We start from the raw sequence: 22,322 nt of genomic DNA, 5'->3' as shown, positions 1-22,322 counted from the left end.
ATTGGTTCTGCCGTGTTTCAAATATGCCTTGTGTTCGCGAACACGGTCCGAAACGTCGTTTCGTTTCCCCAATGTAACAGCTGCCGCAGACACAACTTAGTTTGTAGACTACTGGGTATTGCATGTCAGGAATGACATCAAATCACGGATTTCGTGTACTCTATTGAATCTGACCTGGATCTTGTGTTTGTTTAAGATTTTGGAAGTCTTTTTGGTAAAACCTGCTATGTAGTTGGCTGCAGGTGGTGGCGGGTTTTAACCACACATTTATAAATTTACGTGGCGATCTAGCCCAAAAACCTCTATTATGGATATTGATCGCGAAAGTCTGCTATGTGTTAAATAGAGCTGCTATAGAGCTCAGTGGCGGGGGGGGGGGGGGGCTTACACCTGGTGGACTACAAATAAAACGAAGTTTGTCGTTTTTATTTTATGTTCAATTTATGGTGCTTAACGCAGAGGACTCCATTTTCGATATGCCTGGGAACTTGCCCCTCCCCTGGTCACGTGATCAGAGGCAGCCCCTGTCACGTGATCAAGGGGGGGGGCAGCCCCGGTCACGTGATCAGGGGGGGGGGCAGCCTCGGTCACGTGATCGGGGGGGGGGCAGCCCCGGTCACGTGATTAGGGGGGGGGGGCAGTCCCGGTCACGTGATCAGGGGGGGGCAGCCCCGGTCACGTGATCAAGGGGGGGGCAGTCCCGGTCACGTGATCAGGGGGGGGGGCAGCCTCGGTCACTTGATCAAGGGGGGCCCCCTCAATCTGGAAAGCAGTGACGATTATCTGAACCCATCCTAGGCCTCGCCTAGGTCGGCTCAGCCTCAAATGAGTACCTGGTTTAGCGGTGGTGGTAGTGGTGGTGTAGTAATCATCGCCACTGGGGGAGAGACGAAGTCGGCCGGCTGTGGTGCTGGCCACCCACCCTCTCGTTTGCCGTGCCGACTTCATAGGTGCTCGCTATCAGCACTTGCCCCTACAGTCTGTTAAGGCTATATGGGGGGTCTTTGTCTTTTTGTGTGTGGGGGTATGTCTGTGTGTGTATGCGTGTGTCTGTGCGTGTGTTTGTGTGTGTCTTTGTGTGTGGGGGGGGGGGGTAGTGTGTGTGTCTTTGTTTGTGTGTGTCTGTGTGTTTGTGTGTGGGTGTGTGTCTGTAACAGCACTTGCCCCTACAGCCTTGCTAGAGGCTACCTAGGGGAGCTTTGTCTGTATGTGCAACAGCACTTGCCCCAACAGCCCTGCTAGAGGTTACCTGGGGGAGCTTTGTTTTTGTGTGTGTAGTGCTGGAGACGATAAAACAGAAACCCTCACATGCCGGTTCCCGACGATTGGAGCTCACACAGGCAAAAATCCCCCAGGTAGCCTCTAGCAGGGCTGCAGGGGCAAGTGCTGCTACACACAGACAACAACAACCGCCATTCGCCACGAAGTGGCGGTGACGTCACCACGACGTTTGTACCAGGCCATGTGCACCTTGAGGCCACGTGAAGTGTCGAGCAACCGCTGGCAGGAGGTCACGGGGAAGACCCAGCAGGTGCCACGGGTCGACTGAGATGAATGGCCGATGCACCACCTGTGCCCCCTACTGTGCCAACTTGCTGTGCTTTAGCTACCCGGCGCTCCGCTCGTTGTTGTGAGCCTCGCTCCTCCGCCCTTCTTTGCTGTTTGAGGGCTACTACCTCCAACTGCCCAGTAGCGTCCTTCACGAGCCTCCTCCACAGAGGCCGATCTTGACACCGCTGGTACCAGTCATCGGCAAGTCCACTCAGCTCCACATCATCTTGTACCACATCACTCCATTTCTTCTCTAGCCTGTACCACGCCCATTCAGCCCCCTCGATCTGGCAGAACAAAAGCTGTTTAGGCATGCGGTGGCTGGGAATGCGGGCGACATGGCCCAGCCAAACGCAGCCTTGCCTGCCGGAAGAGCTCACCAATGAGACTTTGTCCAGATCTTCAAGGATTTGTGAGCTCCTCACACAATCCAGCCTGGTTAAACCCAGGATGGATCGTAGGCAGGCCAGCCTAAATGTTTCTAACCTGTGAAGATGCTCCATTAGGGGGGTCCACGTTTCTCAAGCGTAGAGAAGGGAGGGAATGACCGCGGCCGAGAAGACCTGAAGCTTCGTGCGGAGCGACAGACCAGGAAGCTTCCACACAGCGTTATGCAACCGATGAACGAAAAGATATTGCCAACCAAATGTGGGGTGGGGAATCACTGAATGAAGTTCAGTAACAGATCGGCCACTCACAGTCAACGTATGAATAAATAACAAGAGGTTTTAACCCTTTCTGGCAATAAACCAGTCGTGTTAAGATGTTTAAACACCAAATAGAAACCTCTTGCAAGGAATCGTGTCTGCGTTAACCACATGCGGAACGTGTGGTGAACATGCAAACAAAAACATGCTCTGATAATTAATGGTATTGTCTTTGAGACTGATTGATCCACACCAGAGACAGCAGACTTCTTTAGGGCCCAGTCTCACCAGTATCGGACAACAGAACGCCAAAAGGCGAGCAGCATATTTGCATGTTCACTATAATTACCCTGTGTGTGGTTAACGCAGTGATATGGTTCCTTGCAGAATGTTTCTATTTGATGTTTACACATCTTAAAACGACTGTTTTATTTCCAGAAAGGGTTAAAACCTCTTGTTATTTTTCATACTTTAATACTCGCAAAAAAATGTCCCATGTTGTAGCTGCTCACTCACAGTCAAGTTTAAGATGATGCACGCCATGAGAATGCAATGGTTTTGTTTGCACTCACTTTATGGAGTTTAATACAAAATATGACACTCACAGAATCAAGTTAAAGACGAAGTAGGACATCGGAATACCGTATATACACTGAATCGCAGACATAAAATCAGTCATTAGCATGACATTGATCATAAGCATAAAATAAATACATTTTACACAGCGTCTTAACATAGCAGTATGATCGACCATATGAACAGATTAATATAAATAAACTCTTTTAAAAAAGTTTTTTTAAAACGGTTTAATTAACAACTTCGTTAAACTCGCGGTCGAGAAGTCAATGGCGCCTGAGGCACGCGGCACCTGCGTTTTGTGCGAGCCGATTTCACAGTTTAGGGACCGTGGCGTTTTTGACCTACACAAATATCTAAATAAAATAAGGTGTCCCATACAAAATGTAAATTGCTTTAAAGTAGCGAATTAATTGATGAATTGATGCCGATTTTGATACAGGCATACGTGCGCAAAATGTGGAATTGATTGGACAACGGGAAGAGGACGAAATTTTGATTACAAGATTTGACCACGACAGAGGAATCAAGTTAAGTAAAACCGTTAAAGAAAAATACGCCAAAACCTGACATCAATACAGATGTTTTGTATCCTCTGCCTCGAAATGTAAAACAAATTCCGCGGGGCCGTGGCGCTGCTCAACTGATCAGCTGGCCGTCTGATTTGTTGTACAGTACTCCATAGTACACATTCATTTTGCCCTTAATTATTGACCCAAGCGTGCAGCGAGTAGTGAGAGGGTGTTGAGTCTGTGGCCCGGAGGAATAGGGGGTGGCTGGGCTGAGCCTCTCCTCCTTCTAACCAGCCCTCACCCCCATCATCTCATTGTCATCGTAATCATCGATAATACTTCTTAATTTTAAACTAATCAGCTAAACTAAGTTGCCTGATTATAATCAGGCAACTTAGTTAAGCTGTGGCGAGTCTGACCACGGCTGTGGTTCCCCTACCCCCCTACTACCCATAGGCCCCCTGTAACTTTACCAACCGCGAGGTTTTTCAGGAACCTGAACCCTCGCGGTTGGCCAGGGAGTTACTCTATATACATACAGGGGTCGCATGGGCAACCACTCAAATAGGGGCCTCCCATCTCTAACAACGAGCGTCTGCGTACGGCAACGGGCATATTGAGAGACTTTCACGCAACACGGCCATTGCAGGGTACAGCTCTCGATCAAATTTTCCTTGAAATCGATGCAGCAGCGACATGGAGTCGGCGCTGTAGAATGACAAGACGCCCGCCTCCCAGTCCAGGTGAACCCCGACTCTTTTGGGAGCATCTCGCACCGACAGGTTTGTTTCCGTCTCGTTATGTACCGCCTTGTATGTGTTGCCCCTTTTCTTAAAGCTCCACGAAACTTTATTGAAACCAATTTTACAGGCTTTGTCATCACCTTCCCGTGGTATCGCGTCATACGTAACACCGATGTTAAATTTCTCAGAACCCCTCACGTCCACCTCCCAGTAGTGGCGACCCGACGAGAATTTCTCAGAGCAAATGACCACTTGGTAGTGGTCAAACCTGTCTGAGTTGTCAGGGTAAGGTTGGGTGTGTGTGGAGGTCCTGACGGTTTTAAAGTCGGCAGATATCTGGAGGTTCCGATGTGCCGTGTTTGGGTTCAAAGTCGGCGAGCAAGTGTCTGTAAACGATAATAATTCACATATTGTGTTAAGCGAACATTGATTACTTTTGAGAAATACACTTTACACGTTGCAATGTCAGTAACAAGTACAAACATCTGATGACAATTATAGCGTGCCGGGCTGTACTTCACACAGCTGATGTAGTCTTTATCAGGGGTTCCTACGTTTCTGCCCTAGGTTCCTGCCATTACTATGAAAGGCAAATTAAATAGAGCCCAATGTATCAACTGACTGACCCAATCTCACTCTCAGTAAACTGTTCACCAAACTGTCTGATGGCTTCAGGACACGTCTGGTCATTACCAATGGCGCCGCCTGTAATCCAGCAAGTTGGTGGATCACACAGATTCGTGAATCTCCTACGCAAGGGCGACGAAGTCGCCACCTGCTGCCATGCCAGGATATGGCAGTACAGCAAGTGGATTCATCTTCATCTGGAATCCATCTATACGGGATTACGTGTTGCCCGCTTCATACTTATTGTTTGGTGTTGATGTAACTCGCTGACCCCGTGTCCCTACTGGACATCTGTGAAAAAAAGTTTCATAGCTCATCAGAGTCCTCATCCAGGATAAAGATTCTGATGCTCGTGGGTTTTCTCCACGTACTCCAGGTTCCTACCACAATTCATGAACGCATTTTCCCTTCATGCGGCGCTTTTCAGCAACGCATCTACTGTGATAAACGATGACTTATTGCACTGCATTAAGGGTTCACATCTCATATGGATATCTTTCTTCATCGTACATCAGCATTAGAAGTGAGTGACAAAGATGATGCATTAATGCACTCAGGAATGCACATTGTGTTGCATGTACAGCATATCACGTACTCGATTCCCTCCTCATTTTCAGGAATGCCTCTTGCTTTTCACGATGTTCACGCAGAATCTCTTGGAGTTGCGGGCTCTCTTCCTGCTTGCGATCGAGGCGGCTTATGATGAAGTCAGCTCGTGCTGACGCGTGGGGCATCGAATAGACTTCTGAGAGCTCAGATTGCGTGATGAGACCCTGGATGAGCAACTCGTGATGTAGCATTGCAGGGATCCTACCGATCAACTCTCGTACCACCGGAGGCTCCTCCATCCCCGTTCTGAGCAATGCATCTTCGCTGTCACCCTTCTCTGCATCGGTGTTATATGTGCGATGATCCTCGCTGTTTGCAAAGTGATCACAAATCTGAATGTCTTCTATGCTCTCATCCACAGTCAGGTTCTTGAATGATTGTACTGTTAAAATATTTGTAAGAATAAACAAAACAAATTTGAGTTCTAACTTTGCAATTGTTCGATCGCAACACAAGCTGTGTTTGTCTCACCTGATGATTGCTTGTGTTGTTATCGAAACGTCGTGATCTATTAATTTTCTATCTACGTGACTTTACCGAAAGAACCAAAGAGTATGGATTCCTGCAGTCACGAAAGCTTTAAATCTAGTTGTAATTACTGGCGAAACGTCGTACTCAGATTGTAAATGTTGTGGCTTGGCTCTCCAACACACCGGTGTGCTGTACTAGTATACTACACTATACACTATACTATACAACAGTGCTGTACTAGTGACAAATTGGAATGTTCTGTTTACGTGACAACCCTTACTAGTTGGCTGTGTCGGGTGCTGGCTGGTTTAATGACCCATTTATACATTTACGCGATCTAACCCAAAAACCTCCATTATGGATGTCACAATATATTTCTGCACGTTAATTTATATCACTCCATCTCCGTCTCTGTCACCAACAGCCATCAATGTGCCCACAACCACGCTTTGTACATTCTCTTTATATCTCCCAGTATGATTTAGAATAGCAACTTCCGCCATCACTTTTCGTAATGTTTATGCTTTTTCAATTAACATCCGCTTTCACCTTTCGGCATCTGTGCTCCCGATTTTATAATTATAATGAAAAAGAAAAAATACTAAAATCAAGCCTCGATATGAAATTTCAGACAATTGGAAATTGTTGTCGATTTGTGTTACAGAATGAGACAATCGGCCTTTTTTTATTTCCCGAGTGGTGACCCGAACAATGTCGCAGTGTTTCAGGAACCACCGCTGTGTCTGCGTTCGGCAGAAACACAAGAGCTTGGAGATTCCCTCGCTCCCAGCTCCACGCTCTACTGCTATGACCTTGCATCTATACTCTCTAGCCTTTACTACCCCCGCCACACACAAAGATAGCAGGTGAAGTTGGGCCAAATAACCTCCACGACCGATCTATAGGATTTGAGTGGGCACTCATCCAGCAGTGGATTAACAAAAGAGATGTTCACGTGCTCTATTGCTGTGGCTACATCGCCTGCATGCACACTCGGAGGCGACGATTCTGAACCGTTTTCCCTTCTGGGTATGAATACACTCCAAGTCAGTGTCAAGGATTCCCTATGCGTGACACGCCCTTGTACTCACCTTCGTAAATCGCGACTGAGCCCGACTTCACTTTGAAAGCCGGAAAGAGCGGCTCACTTGGAATGTCCTCGAATGAGTGCAACAGCTCCATGGTGCTGGCGTTGTAAAACGAAAGCTTTCCTGCGTTAAAGTCCAAGTGAACGCCGACTCTCTGTAAATGCGTAATCTTTGAATAAGTTTTGCATCGGTCGCCATGTCTTGCAGAATGATTTGAATCCCATTGAATGAACGCCCAAGACTGCTTATTCCAGCCCAGCCTGCCAGACATGTCTTGGCATTTCCGAGGAATCGACCCACGTGCGACACCTATAGAACAGTTTTCCGAGGCTCTCACGTCAACTTCCCAGTAGTGGTCACCCGACGAGAAGTTCTCGAAGCAGAGGACTATTGGCCACCACTCAAACCTCTCTGCGTGATCAGAGTAAGGCTGATCACCCTTGTTACATGTCACTGTCCTGAGATCGGAAGAAATGTTGAGCCATCGGTGTGCTGAGTTGGGGTTCAGAGTGGGCGAGCACACATCTGCAAGATAAACAAATTATCGTGTAAATCTTTACAATCACGACTCAGTTTCTTTCTCACTATCGTCAGCCATGATTAAGTGGTCGCAATGAGAGGCAACGGTGCACCTGGGTATTTCTTTCCCATGCCACTACTGGTGGAAGGATCTCGACTAGAAGCAGCTTTAGAGCCCCCTTCTTGAGGATATTTTGCCCTCCCTTCCAAGCTGGTGACATGTGCCACAGTGGCTAGGATATGTTAACTACCTCGCCGAGTATGCATGAGGTCGTGCGTTAAATCCCGACCCTGACTCCTATTCTATATTTGGAGTCTGTGTGTCTCTCTCTCCCTGCCCGTGTTTTTTTCTCCACATTTAGAATTAATATTACTCGTTTAGAGCATTAGGCTGCTATACATTTCCACGTGATGATGATATCAGCCACTTTGTTGAGCTACTATCATTTGTAATGGCTAGGTCGCTTCTGAAAAAGAGCTATACATAGCAGCTCAGTGGGGCTTTACCTTGTAAAATTTAATTGCTTCGTTTAAAAAAATAGTTTTAGTTTAGTTTACTAAACTTCCGGTGACCACTGATTGTGCTGTAGCCAGCGGCGTTGCATCCGAGTGTACCAAACCTTTACAACGCGGCAGCATCAGAGCACGTGGTGCCGTGCCGTGTTGCTCCAACATTGATTATGTCTTGATAAATTGGCCGCAGACATATAAAAATGCATCTGCCAGATGTTTTCAGCCTCTTGATGCCATCTCAGAAAAATGCAGATATGTATCCACTTAGGCAGCTGGAACTAAACTGAACTGGCCCCTGTATTTATACTACTATTTATATTACTGGAAAGTTATCGAATGTTATATAATTTACTCCAAGCTTATTCAACACTGAATCTATCTGGAATATTCTGGAAAATAGGTAAATTTCTAAATATCACTGTCCTGGTCACAAAAGTTTGTGGGGAATAAATAGCCATTTTCTGTACTTTTGAGGCATAAGCAATTAGAAAATAACACTTACTACCCAGGGACAAAAATAAATAAATGAAATGTTTCACAGTGTTATCGAGGCTCCCGGGAATGCAAGCGGACAATTGATGAATACTACGCTTACTTTTTCAGAAATGTATTCAAACTATTGCATTGCCCGAAGCCACATCGAACTGCGAATGTATGTTAATATAGACATGGAGCTACTGCCGGCGATTAAATCAGCTCGCGTGCAAGTGCTAAGCAGATCGTTGCAGAGAAGGGTCGTGGGAGGTATTAGAGGCTTGGCGAGACCTTCATCCAGCAGTGGATTGACCTTGGCTGATGATGTAAATGGGATATAAATGATATGTATCCAGTGTACACTGAGATTGGCCTAAATTAGTCGCAACTTTGCTGGCCACTCAACCACTGCCCCGTCTGCGAAGGATTTCCCGCTTGAGTGAGATGTTGGAACTGTGGGCCTGCGATGCTGAGACTTAGTGGACTCATTTCTCTGTTAAAATCACTTATTTTACTTTCCGAGGGTGTTCATATGCTCGGTAATTGCAAAATATAATAGGATTTGTACAGAGCCATGGAATATAATTAGCATGAATGTCGCTATATTTAATGAAATTATTAAGACGAAGTACTTCCGCTCTAAAAAAAGTGAAAAAAGACTACGTTTAATGGATTGCAATGCTGACGAGTGTGTAAAATGTACGCACGGCTCGTCTTCAGCATGTCCAGGAAATGCCGTTCCCTGCTCCGCTGTTGTTCGAGTATCTCCAACAGCTCTCGGCACTTGACGTCCCCTCGTCTCATGACCGGCAACAGGATTGAGTCCGCGCGTTTGGCGGCGTCGGGAATTGTAAACGCCCTCCAGTACGCCTCTTCCGTAACCACATTCCCCCTCCTCAGCTCGTGCAGGAAAAGGGAGGGAGTTTTGCCGATCCACTCACGCAAATCTGGCAACTCCCTCTTGACGTCCTTCCAGTTGCCCTCTTGATCTTCCGTGTTCATTTTACAGATGAAATCATCTGCGCTCTGCCAGAGTAAGGTACAGCAAGTGAGTGAGCAGCAATCGCCAGATCATCATCATCACGCACAACAGGGCTGACCAATTGAGAGCCATCCCTTGACCGCACCAAAGCATGGATCAGCCTCCCAAGCATATAGGGGGGGGGGAGGTGGAGTACATGACGATAAACCAAAAATATAAACTTTGAAATGCATCTTCTTGGTTCATTCGGTAAAGTCACGTAGAAGGGAAATAATAAAATAATAAAAATAAAACATAGTAAAATAAAAATTATCACGACGTTTTGGCCAAAACACAAGTAGCCCTCCTCAGGTGAAGAAACAGAGCTGTCGGAAAGACAGCGTCCCAATGAACACCGCCAAGCTTGGCAGCATATATTTAAGCTGGGTTAGAGGAGGAGAGCGCCTTGACAAAGAAGTTTACATATCAACAGCGGAATTAAGCATATTGATGAAAAATGCAGATATGGGATTAGTCACTCCTTGTGGAATGTGTAGGTGGTGGGGGAGGTATCAAAGTCATATTATGCTCGTGTATTATGTAGGATTAGCAGTAATAAAGGGAGGGAAATTTTAATCGTAAGGAGCTGCAGCAGCCAAACCACCACGTATCAAGCTCGTGCATTGTGGGCAACAAAGAAGGAGTAGCTTCTAAAGAACTGCAAATGCCCTACTACCATACAATACACCTATGTGAAAAAACTAAATATAAACTACATCAATATAATCAATGTGCTCAATATACTCTCCAATAAGTTGAGCTATTAACATTAAGTAACTGGGTATACGCTACACTATATAATGACTACCATATAGTGAACCGATAAAAAACTAAAATATAATATACATCAATGTAATCAATATACTCAATATACTCTCCTATAAGCTGAGCTACTAACAGTAAGTCATACATTACACTTCTACAGTGAGGGAAACAAGTATTTGATCCCCTGCTGATTTTGTACGTTTGCCCACTGACAAAGAAATGATCAGTCTATAATTTTAATGGTAGGTTTATTTGAACAGTGAGAGACAGAATAAGAACAACAAAATCCAGAAAAACGCATGTCAAATTTTTTATAAATTGATTTGCATTTTAATGAGGGAAGTAAGTATTCGACCCCTCTGCAAAATATGACTTAGTACTTGGTGGCAAAACCCTTGTTGGCAATCACAAAGGTCAGACGTTTCTTGTAGTTGGCCACCAGGTGTATGGTTTCTCAACCATACATCCACTCACTCACTCACCAACTAAGTCATTCACTCACTCATCCACCCACTCAGCCACTCACCCTCTCACCACCCACTCACCCTCTCACTCACCAACCCACTCACCCATCCACTCAACCACTCGCCCACTCAATACCCACTCACTCACCCACCCATCCACCCACTTACACACTCAACCACACACATACCCACTCACTAGGCCTGATCACCCCAGGATCAGGGCCTTGACCACGGAGTCCTTAGAAAGAAGGCGATCTGAAGGTCGTTGGAGAGTCAACAAGGACCGGTTGCCGCAGATTATAATTACGAGTGCTGCCACGCCTATTGCTTCACTTACTTATGCTGACGATGCGACTCACGTGGTCTGCTGAGGTTCTCATTAAGCAGAGACACCAATAACAGGAGTGTGTTTTGGTCAGGTCACACAGACTTGGCGAGGTGGAATGACTTACATTCAAATACTCTTCTTCCATATTCAAATATATGTTTCGGCTTCTATCACGACTCCTTTCTATATAAGAGAGAAAGATACATTATTATAGAGAATTGTTTTATATATATGCTTGAGAATTATACATGACATCATATAGACCTGTCGTGATGGGCTTATTCTCTTCTTCATATATCTTAAAAGGGTAATGGGTTAATGTGAAGTGTAATATCACAACCAACTCAAGGATGTTCATTATTTTGGAAAATCGCCAGATGATGATTGTTGATGTAATTACCAGCGAAATGTCATGGTACTCAAATTGTAAATGTGGTGGATTTACTCTCCAACACACCGGTGGGCTGAAGTAGTATACTACACTATACACTACACTATACAATACACACCACACTACTCTAAATATACAGCAGCAGGTATCTATCATCAGGGTCTGGCATCGAACCAACGACCTCCTGCATACCAAGCAAGGGAGTCAACATCCTCCTAGCCACCGCGACTTACCCCAGGGGAAGTGTCCATGGCAGATTCTGTAGAGAAAGAGGCCCACGGTCACCACAAGTAAAATGAGGAACACGGCAGCACCAGCGATAGCTCCAGCAACGTCTGAGGATCGTACACAAATAGCAGAGTAGTGTATAGTTTAGTGTATAATGTAGTGTGTGTAGTGTATTGTAGTGTAGTGAATAATAGTGTAGTGTGCAGTGTAGTGTAGTGTGGTAGTGTATAGTATATGGTAGTGTATATTGTATAGTAGTGTGTATAGTGTATAGTAGTGTAGCGTAAAGTAATATGTAGTGTATAGTAGTGTGGTGTGTAGTGTATAGCAGTGCATAGTAAGTGCATAGAAGTGTAGTGTCTAGTAGTGTAGTGTCTAGTAGTGTAGTGTCTAGTAGTGTAGTGTCTAATAGTGTAGTGTGGTTGTATAGTGTAGTGTAATACATACATAGGATTTGACAAAACAAAGAAAGTTGTAATTTAACGTGCTCTATGCTTAATTTGTGTGTTTTAATGATTCACCTAAAAAAAATCTGTCCAAGCCCAGGCTAGGAACCACCACTGATGCAGTGAATTGCCATGTTGCAATTGCCATCAGTTTCTCTCTTGCATAGCACCGAGGTCATGGGAGCCTTTGACACTTCACGTGGCCCCAAGAGTGCACCCAGCCTGGCACAAAGGCCATAGGGACGTCACCGCCACTTGGAAGTGAGCAGCTGCTGTTGTTGTTGGTACATCGCGATAGATGGCAATGAATTGGGGGTAGGGTTATGGGTGGTTGGCCTTCACACTTTGCACTTGCAACACGAAGGTTATTTGTTGTCCTCCTCTAAAACCGACATGCAACCGAGGATCCACGCTACAAATCGCAGAAAAGGTTTTGCCCTTTCTAACAATGAAGCTGGGGTTGTGTTAAGATGTTAAAACACCAAACAGAAACCTTTTGCAAGGAGTCAAGTTACTGTATTAACCACATATACTTGTGTTGAGCATGCAAACAAAACATGCTGTGGTAATTGTCTCTAATTGCCTCTCTAATTGTCTTTAAAACTGATTGGTCCACATGTTTTAACATCTTTTCAACATCTCCTGTTTTACTGCCAGAAAGATTAAAACCTCTTCTCAGATTTTGAAACTGACAAGGGAGGTCCCCATGATGCTACAAATCGCATTGGCAAATGTGATTTGTAACTTTGATCCATGGCCACACCTGCATGACCCATAGTTACATTCGAAAGTGTTATTTTATCGAGGGTACTGTTGATGTCTTGGTGTGATCTGAGACTGTTGTTGTTGTTTTCTTGGTGTGGTCTGGGACTGTTGTTGTTGTTTTCTTGGTGTGGTCTGGGACTGTTGTTGTTTTCTTGGTGTGGTCTGGGACTGTTGTTGTTTTCTTGGTGTGGTCTGGGACTGTTGTTGTCTTGGTGTGGTCTGGGACTGTCCTCTGGTCTGCACCCCTATCGTGTGTTTGTGTGCTTGTTCCTGTAACTCGCACACTGCGTGCGCCTCACCTGGACGTCTGAGAACAAAGAACTTCATAGCTCATCAGATCCCTCCTCCTCCTGCAAGCCTCTACACTACTAAACACTACACAATATACATTATATACTACACCATGTACTACTATACACTACACTGTACACTACACTACATATTACACTACTATACACTACACTATACACTACACTCCAATACACTACTATACACTACACTCCGAAACACTACACATCCATACACTACACTACTATACACTATTACTATGCACTACACCACTATACACTACAATATACATTACACTACAATACACTACTATACACTACACTATACACTATCCTGATTTGAAGCTTTCGTGACTGCAGGAATCCATACTCTTTGGTTCTTTTGGTAAAATCACGTGGGTAGAAAATTAATAGATCACGACGTTTCCATCGCAACACAAGCAACCATCTTCAGGTAAGAGCTCCTCTCGCTTTTGTTGGGATCGAAACGTCGTCATCTATGAATTTTCTATCTACGTGACTTTACCGAAAGAACCAAAGAGTATACACTACCCTATATACTAAACTATAAACTACACTATAAACGAAACTATACACTACAATTCTCATCACGGTCGTCATGCACCTTTCCCGCGCAGCTCTCCCAATCCCCGTGTGTGTCCCCCTTACCCTCCCCGACCCGCCAGCGTCGATTGTGAGCGCGTTAGAGCCACGTGGGTGCAGCGAGCGGTCGTCCGAACCTGCGTCTCCCTTCGCTTCCGTGCAGGGGTCCGATGGGGAAGCCCTCTGGAAGCCGTCTTTACAGCGACAGAGAGTATCCTCCATGGTAGTGCATCCGCTCACAGTTTTCTCGACTGCGGAACAACACAACCACCACCGCCGCCGCATGTGGGTAATACTTTGGTGAACATCTGAGCATGCAGTGTAGCATCACGCGGTAACGCGAAGCGACACGCGGTGACACTTTATTGAAGAACGGTCATGCGGCACGGTGAAGAATGATTCTAAATATGGAGGGAAAAACGGAGGACACGGAGAAAAATCCACGCGACCACGAAGAGAGAGACGCAAACACCAAAAATACAACAGCAGGCATCGTCAGGGTCGTGATTGATTCCAGGACCTCCCGTGTACCAGGCGAGGTAGTCAACATCTCCCTCGCCGCAGTGGCAAGATTTGACTTTGTATTGTGAGTGGTGAGTGAATCGTGCAAACCACTTGATTCCCCAAACCCGTCCCCTCCTTTTTGTGAACGGGTTCACGTATTGTCCACAAACAACCACCCAACCCCACTTACAATTCACGTTGCAAACGGTGCACTTCTTGCACTCGTTGGAGCTGTTCGGTTCGTCCATGTAGTCTTCTCCTGGGTAGCATTCCGTGCAAAACGTGCCGCTGTTTGGTTCGCAATCCATCACCTTCCTGCTACCTGCAAGTTGACAGCAGGGGTGGTGGGTAGGTGGGTGGGTAGGGGGAGGGAAACAGACTCATCGACTGAACTAGAATTCAAATCCAAGGGTGTTTTTTATCCTTCCCCACCTTGCTGTGTTCCAGACTCACTTAGGAACGGGTCTCAGGAACGAATTAGGTTCACAACCTGAGGACTGCCCGTCCACTACTATACACTGTACACTGTACTGTACACTACAGTACTAGTTTGAAAACTAATTTCTTTAGAGCTGCTGCTTGTTGTTGTTGTGTAGATTGTTGTCTGCTTTGCCCGTACCTCCTATTTTATATATTGCTTAGTTTGTTGTGCCAAGAACAATGGATACATGTAGATACAATGACCGAAGCAACAGACCACTTACGTGTGAACGGACAGTTAGGAACTCCACCAAGTCCTCTGATCGGTGCAGGGAGGCCTCAAAGACGATAGGTTGAAGGAGAGATTCAAATGTAAAATGTGGGTAACGAGGGTCGACTGTAGGGGGGCGATGGTTTACGGCCGTTGGAGGACGCGGATTGGCTGAAGGGAGTGGGGTGAGCGAAGCTTCCACAAAGGGGGCTCGGAGGATATAAAAGTGTAGTGTGTAGTGTATTGTAGTGTATAGTAGTGTTGTGTATAGTAGTGTAGGGTATAATAGTGTATTATACTGGTAGGAACAAAGTGGACCAGCCACCAATAGATTAATTCGTCCGTCCGTCCGTCCGTGTAGCAACATCGCCCCCTACTGCAAACACTTGGCATGACCCTACAAAAACCGAGACCTAGGCCTGAAACTCTCCCTTCGTATCGTACCCCCGCGTGTGTGAAAGGGAGTTATGTTTAACAATGTTACATTCCCTGATGTTTTTAAATATAAACATTTACATTTAAAGCTTTTATATAAATAATTTAAACATTTATATTAACAATTAACTAACGGCGGCCTAAGGCCTACAGCTAGGCCTAAAGCCTAGACCTAGGCCTCAAGCTCTCCCTTCGTATAGTTCCCCCCTGTGTGTGAAAGGGAGTTAATGTTTAACAATGTTACATTCCCTGATGTTTTTTAATAGAAACATTTAAATGTAAAGCTTTTACATTAAAAACAACTCCATACCCCCCCCTCGTCGGCGGCTCTCCAGCCGAGCCAGGCCTGGGAATCTCTCCCCCGCTCGGGGTGTATTGGGCGGGGCTACAGCGGCAGGGGGCGGGGCTAGGCAGGGCTGGGCGGGGCCACGGGTGGCCGGGGCGGGGTTACGCGGGTGGAGGGCGGGGCCACGGGGCATCCACTTATTGGCGGCCATTTTTTGCCATTTCATTTTATTATAGCCATTCAATTGTTCGGTCCTACCAGCCCACCCCACAGGGTCCTGTTATAGTAGTGTAGGGTATAGTAGTCTAGGGTATAATAGTATAGGGTATAGTAGTGTAGTGTATAGTAGTGTATTGCATAGCAGTATAGTGTATAATAGTGTAGTGTATAATAGTGTATTGTAGTTGTTGATGGAGGGTGACTGTCTCCAACTGCTCAGTAGTAGCGTGCTTCATGAGCAGCTACCAACCACCACCACACTGCAGCTCAAACGATTGGATTTATCCACTCATTTGAGTATATTCCTTAAAAAATAAATTATTTCCCAACCCTGTGCTCAATTCACATAAAGCATTAACTTGAATATGGTAACTCTGAGCGATGAAATGCACTATTTAATCATCCAGACTGAAACGTAATTTCATTTAGAACTGCCGCTTGTTTTTTGGTTTTTGTTGTTGTGTTCAGTGTTATTGTCTTTCCTCCCACACATATTAGCCACGATCGACTACATACGGTGTGAAAAAGAGTTCAACATATACACTGCCCATAGACTAACACTACCCATATAGATTCAACACTGCCCATAGACTAACACCACCCATATAGATGCTACACTACCAATAGACGAACACTACCCATATAGGTTCAACAATGGCCATAGACTCAACACTAACCATATAGATTCAACACTGCCCAGAGACTAATACTACCCATATCGATTCAACAATTCCCATAGACTCAACACTACTCATATAGATTCGACATTGCCCATAGACTACACAACCCATATAGATTCAACACTGCCCATAGACTCAAAAATGCACCTCCAGTTATCCACTGTTGGCTACGTGCAGTGCGATAGAAGTTCAACGAACCTACATTCAAACCTTTCGATGGTGGTATTTGAGTCAGGCCTTTCGGTCTTTGCAGGTTACCTGCTTGACAGAGTTCACAGCAGATGCCACTGCTTGACAAGTAGTGTGTTGTTTCGTTACATCCGCCTTTGATAACCTGCGTGGAAAAAAACATTCAAGACGAGAAAAAGTTAACAACCAAAGTAATTTATGTTACCAGGTGTAACGAGACACAACTGAGCTGCTGTGTAGTGGCTCATTTGTTCAAAAGCGACCCTGACCATCACAAATGATGATAGCAACTTAACCAAGTGGCTGATGTCATCATCAATGTGTGGACAGGCATAGCAGCATCCCAATACTCTAAACGCATAGAGATGCATAGAGACACATATATGTGCGATCCATAGAGCCCTATGAAGATACATAGAGACCCACAGAGACACAGAGACCTATAGTGATACATGTAGACCCATAGAGGCACATAGAGATCCATAGAGACACACAGAGATCCATAGAGACACACAGCGATCCATAGAGACACACAGCGATCCATAGAGACACAGAGATCCAGAGACACACAGAGATCCATAGAGACACAGAGCTATATAGAGATACACAGAGATCCATAGAGATACAGAGATCCATAGAGACACACAGAGATCCATAGAGACACACAGAGATCCATAGAGACACAGAAATCCATAGAGACACACAGAGATCCATAGAGACACACAGAGATCCGTCGAGACACATAGAGATCCAGAGACACACAGATCCATAGAGACACACGGAGATCCATAGAGACACATAGAGATCCATAGAGACCCACAGAGATCCATAGAGACCCACAGAGACATACAGAGACTTGTAGAGACACATAGAGACCCATAAAGACCCACAGAGATCCATAGAGACCCACAGAGATCCATAGAGACACACAGAGATCCATAGAGACACACAGAGATCCATAGAGACACATAGAAATCCATAGAGACACATAGAAATCCACAGAGACACACATAGATCCATAGAGACCCACAGAGATCCATAGAGACCCACAGAGACATACAGAGACTCGTAGAGACACACAGAGATCCATAGAGACCTATACAATAAAATATTTTATGTACCAGGTGTAAGACCCCACTGAGCTGTGTAGCTCTTTTTAAGAAGTGACCCTGACCACCACGCAGTGGCGGATTTCATCATCACTTAGGAATTTATATCAGCAACGACTCTGAACGAGTGGTGATGTTAATTCTAAATGTGGGGGAGAAAAACCAGAGGACTCCGGAAAAAAAGACACGCGACCACGGGGAGAGATTTCAAATATACATCAGCAGACATCTGGGTTTGGGATCAAACCCATAACCTCCTGCATACCAGACGAGGTAGTTAACATCTCCTAACCACCGTGATGTCAAGGTCAGGATCGAACCCATGTCCTCTTGCATACCCGGCGAGGTAGTTAACATCTGCCTAGCCACCGTTATGTCAGAGTCGGGATCAAAACCACGAGCTCCTGCGTATCAGGCGAGGTCGTTAACATCTCCTAGCCACCGTGATGATGATGAGAGAGACACGCAGACTCCACATATACAGCAGCAGCAGGCATTGTCAGTATTGGGATTGAACCCACGCACTCCTGCATACCTAGTGAGGGAGTCAACATTTCCCTATCCACCACGGGGACACCGCAATGCTCAGCGTCCTCGCCCACCATGAATTTGTCCATCAACAGTGGCCGCTTTGGGTGGGGACAAACCGCAGACCTCCCAGCCACACTCCGTATGCTCAGCTTCACGTTATCTGTTCTGCCATCGCCCCTGCCATCGAGTTACAGGACGAGGATCTGCAACCCGGGGGATGAGGGGTTCCCCTAGGTCGACCCAGCCTCAAGTGAGCTACAAAATGTAGTAAAGCATCGCCAATGGGGGAGACAAAGGCGGCTGGGCACGCGTGCTGCTGGCCACCCCCACCCTCTCTGTGTGTGTGCCACAGTGACGGTAGCCTCTATAGGTGCTGTTACTCGCTAACAGCCCTCCAACAACAGAGGGTGGAGGAGCAACGCTCACAACAACGAGTGGAGTGCCAGGTGACTAAAGCACAGCAAGTTAGCACAGTAGGGGGCACAGGCGGTGAATCTCGGTCATCTCAGTCAGTCGACCCATGGCACCTGGGTCTGCCCCATGACCTCCTTCAGCGGGCGTTCGACACTTCACGTGGCCTGGCATAAGTGTCGTGGTGACGTCACCGCCACTTAGTGGCGAATGGCGGTTGTTGTTGTTGCTATAGCCGAGCGCACAGGAACGACGCTCACAACAATGAATGGAGCACCGGGCAGATAAAATGCTGCGAGTTGTAACAGTAGGGGGTACAGCTGGTGGTGCATCTACCAGTCATCTCAGTCAGCCAACCCATGGCTTTGAGATGCTGGGGTGCAATTGACGAGCCCTACAATTTTCCTGGTGGCCACACGTTTTTGTTTGTACCTTACCTCTTGTAGCCCGTTGCTGATCGTCGCACTTTCAGAGAGAAGTATCTGCAGACAACAGGAAACGCGCGTCCATCAACACGTTCTCAAAATACGCCATTTAAACTAAAACTGCGTCTATTTCAAATTTCAAAAATAAAAAATGAGGACCAAAAGAATGCACAATGGTAAATAAGGAAGCGGTGAATCCATAGAGAGATCGATAGAGACCTATAGAGATACTTAGAGACTCATAAACTAAACCAAACTATGTATTTATTTAACCAGATGTAAGGTCCCCAACACTGAACTATGTTTGTTCAGAAGCCACCCCTGGCCACCGCACCCAACGATAGCAGATCAACCAAGTGGCTAATATCGTCACCGCATGGACATTCACAGCAGCAGCCAAATAATGTAGATGCATAGAGACCTATAGAGACCTATGGGGATACATAGAGACCCACAGAGACACATAGAGACCCACAAAAGAACATAGAGACCTACGGAGATACATCGAAACCCATACTAAAACTAAACTATGTTGTATTCCACCAGGTGCTGTGTAGTGGCTCTTTTGTTCAGAAGCGACCCTGGCCATCACAAATGATAGCAGATCAACCAAGTGGGCTGATATAATCATCATCACCGCGTGTAAATTTACAGCAACAGTCAAATACTCTAAACGCGTGGTGACATTGATTCTAAATGTGGAGGGGAAAACCGGTTGATGTGGAGACAAAATCCACACGACCACAGTGAGAGAGAGAGAGAGACAGCAGACTCTACATATGCAGCAACCCGGAAAGTGGGTTTTTTGCTTTTATTTTAAATTTTATTTTACATTTTATTTTAAATTTTATTTTAAATTTATTTTCTATCTACGTGACTTTACCGAAAGAATCAAAGAATATGAATTCCTGCAGTCACTAAAGTTTTAAGTCAAAATTTAACATAAAAAAGTTATACACTTTTATATCTTGGACATGCGTATTTACAGATCACACACTGCTTAATCCCAAACAAATGTGTTGCACCGATTAATCCAAAATCCGCGTGCTCGCCACTACAGTACAATAGTTGCAATATATTTACACACAGGGGGGCTGAGTTTGGTTGATGTTGACTGGCTGTGGCTCTAACATCCACTTAGTGGGGCTGCGTTTGATTGATGTTGATTGGCTGTGGCTCTGCTATCATCCAATTAGTGGGGTTGAGTTTGATTGATGTTGATTGGTTGTGGCTCTGCTATCATCGACGTAGTGGGCCGAATCTTCTGCTGGGTGGGTGCCAGGAAAGTGACATTATCACTGAGCACGCGATCATCCGTCGGTCGAACATTCTCAATCGAAAGAGTAACAATTAAAATCGCCATCAGTTGTGCATCATTTTGAGTGACTTATCCGATCATTTAATTGGTGAGTTTTCATTTTGAAAACTTTGCCGTGGCAGAGAAACTTATTTTTTTTTGACAGACATCCGAGGAAAATTCGTGCGAAGAAAAGAGAGTCAAATAGACATCAATTCGTGGCGATTTACCAACACTAAATGCAAGCTTGGGGCAAGGCAACACAACAACGGTCCCAGACCCCACCAATACAACAACAACAGTCCCAGACCACACCAAGACAACAAGAACAGTCCCAGACCACACCAGACGTCATCTGGTTTGCGAAGGCGCCGAGCGTAAGTTCACTCACAATCGTCGCAAACAATTGAAGGGCGATGAAGCACGACGGAAGATTCATTTTTTAGGTCCCTCCGCTCGTCCGCCGTCGGTGATTTTCCTTCCTCTGCGCTGCGGCTTCTTCACGAGCCTCCTCCACTCCGCGTGCGCTCGCTTAAGCGGCGCCGACTGAAGAGAGAACTGAAAGAATGACGGAAATGGTTATCGATCAGCATCTTCGGAGACCTTGAAAACAGAATGCGAGGTGATGTGTAGTAAAACAAACACGCGAGAGAGAGCGCAGGGTATTTGCTAGGTATGGCAGTGTTGTAAAACCAGTCAAGCTGCATTCCAGGTCGTAGCCCCTTCAAGTTGGTGTGAGGCTTTGGCTACCCCCGCCTCTTACAACGTCGTTGGCGCAGCGTGGAAGAGGAGACCCAAAAATGCCCACTGGAGGGCCTCTCTCGATGCTCCCTCTCGTGCGTCCTGTTGTGATGAGATGTTGACTACCTCGCCTGGTACGCAGGAGGTCGTGGGTTCGATACGGACCCTGACAATGCCTGCTGCTGTATATGTGGAGTCTGTGTCTCTCTCCCCGTGATCGCGTGGGATTTTTTTATCGGGGTCCTCCGGCTTCTTTCTCCACATTAACAATCAACGTCACCACGCGTTCAGAGTCTTGGTCTGCGCTGTAAATATCCACAACGATGATGATGACGATGTCAGCCACTGCGTTGAGCTCCCATTCGTGGCCAGGTGGCTTTTGAAAAAGAGCTACTTAGCTCAGCGGGTTCTCACCTGGTAACATGATAGCTTAGTAAATAGTTTAGAGATTATTTATAGTCACCCGTCCCGGATTACTGGTTACCGGCGGTGTCATGAACTCCCACTGTGGAGGAGGCTCGTGAAGGATGCCACTGGACTGGGTAGTTCCAGGCTAGGTGCACATTGATGAAGCTACTGAAACACACACTGAGATACACAGACACACTCAGACACAAAGATACACAGAATCACTCAAACATATACACAGATACAACAACCGCCATTCGCCACTAAGTGGCGGTGACGTCACCACGACGCTTGTGCCAGGCCATGTGCACCTTGAGGCCACGTGAAGTGTCGAACGCCCGCTGGCAGTAGTTCACGGGGCAGACCCAGGTGCCTGACCGAGATGACCGAGATGACTGGCTGATGCACCACCTGTGCCCCCTACTGGGCCAACTTGCTGTGCTTTAGCCACCCGACGCTCCGCTCGTTGTTGTGAGCGTCACACCTCGGCCCTCCGTTGTTGTTGGAGGGCGAATTCCTCCAACTGCCCAGTAGCGTCCTTCACGAGCCTCCTCCACAGAGGCCGATCTCGACACCGCTGGTCATCGGCAAGTCCACTCAGCTCCACGTCCCCCTGTACCACATCACTCCATCTCTTCTCTAGCCCGTGCCGCACCCGTTTAGCCCCCCTCGATCCGGCCCATAGGCATGCGGTGACTGGGCATGCGGGCAACATGACACAGACACACACACAGATACACATACACAGACACACACAGATATACAGAC

At 46.2% G+C, this 22,322-nt stretch overlaps 2 protein-coding genes across 2 annotated transcripts; both read right to left on the bottom strand.

Annotated features, from left to right (window-relative positions):
• Window positions 1–3,651: 3,651 nt before the first annotated feature.
• LOC133359472 (tripartite motif-containing protein 75-like) lies at window positions 3,652–9,332 on the bottom strand. Its single transcript, XM_061577890.1, has 4 exons — window positions 9,038–9,332; window positions 6,828–7,349; window positions 5,252–5,647; window positions 3,652–4,415 (listed from the first exon to the last, which is right to left on the bottom strand). Exons 1-4 carry the CDS (start codon window positions 9,330–9,332, stop codon window positions 3,868–3,870), a joined length of 1,761 nt encoding a protein of 586 aa, XP_061433874.1. The 3' UTR covers window positions 3,652–3,867.
• A 2,196-nt stretch (window positions 9,333–11,528) lies between these two features.
• Window positions 11,529–21,018, bottom strand: LOC133359471 (tumor necrosis factor receptor superfamily member 6-like). Its single transcript, XM_061577889.1, has 6 exons — window positions 20,797–21,018; window positions 19,121–19,165; window positions 16,702–16,777; window positions 14,314–14,454; window positions 13,695–13,879; window positions 11,529–11,558 (listed from the first exon to the last, which is right to left on the bottom strand). Exons 1-6 carry the CDS (start codon window positions 20,842–20,844, stop codon window positions 11,529–11,531), a joined length of 525 nt encoding a protein of 174 aa, XP_061433873.1. The 5' UTR covers window positions 20,845–21,018.
• Window positions 21,019–22,322: the final 1,304 nt, after the last annotated feature.

This window comes from Lethenteron reissneri, chromosome 65, assembly GCF_015708825.2.
Source record: "Lethenteron reissneri isolate LAM-NWPU_2019-01 chromosome 65, ASM1570882v1, whole genome shotgun sequence".
In the NCBI taxonomy this organism is placed as follows: Eukaryota; Metazoa; Chordata; class Hyperoartia; order Petromyzontiformes; family Petromyzontidae; genus Lethenteron; species Lethenteron reissneri.
The sequence above is the reverse complement of the archived record's forward strand: the minus strand, read 5'-3'. Positions and strand labels throughout refer to the sequence as shown.

Bases quoted from the DNA above. Each gene is read 5' to 3' on its own strand.
- LOC133359471 (XM_061577889.1), bottom strand. From the start codon at position 20,844: ATGAATCTTCCGTCGTGCTTCATCGCCCTTCAATTGTTTGCGACGATT. The intron at 14,455-16,701 runs GTAACCTGCAAA...GTCAACTTGCAG, and splicing joins CTGTGAACTCTGTCAAGCAG to GTAGCAGGAAGGTGATGGAT. The intron at 13,880-14,313 runs GTTGGGTGGTTG...GTTGTTCCGCAG, and splicing joins CAACGTGAATTGTAAGTGGG to TCGAGAAAACTGTGAGCGGA.
- LOC133359472 (XM_061577890.1), bottom strand. From the start codon at position 9,332: ATGAACACGGAAGATCAAGAGGGCAACTGGAAGGACGTCAAGAGGGAG. The intron at 7,350-9,037 runs GTGCGTACATTT...TTTATCTTGCAG, and splicing joins GGACATGCTGAAGACGAGCC to ATGTGTGCTCGCCCACTCTG. The intron at 5,648-6,827 runs GTGAGTACAAGG...ATATTTTAACAG, and splicing joins CTCAGTCGCGATTTACGAAG to TACAATCATTCAAGAACCTG.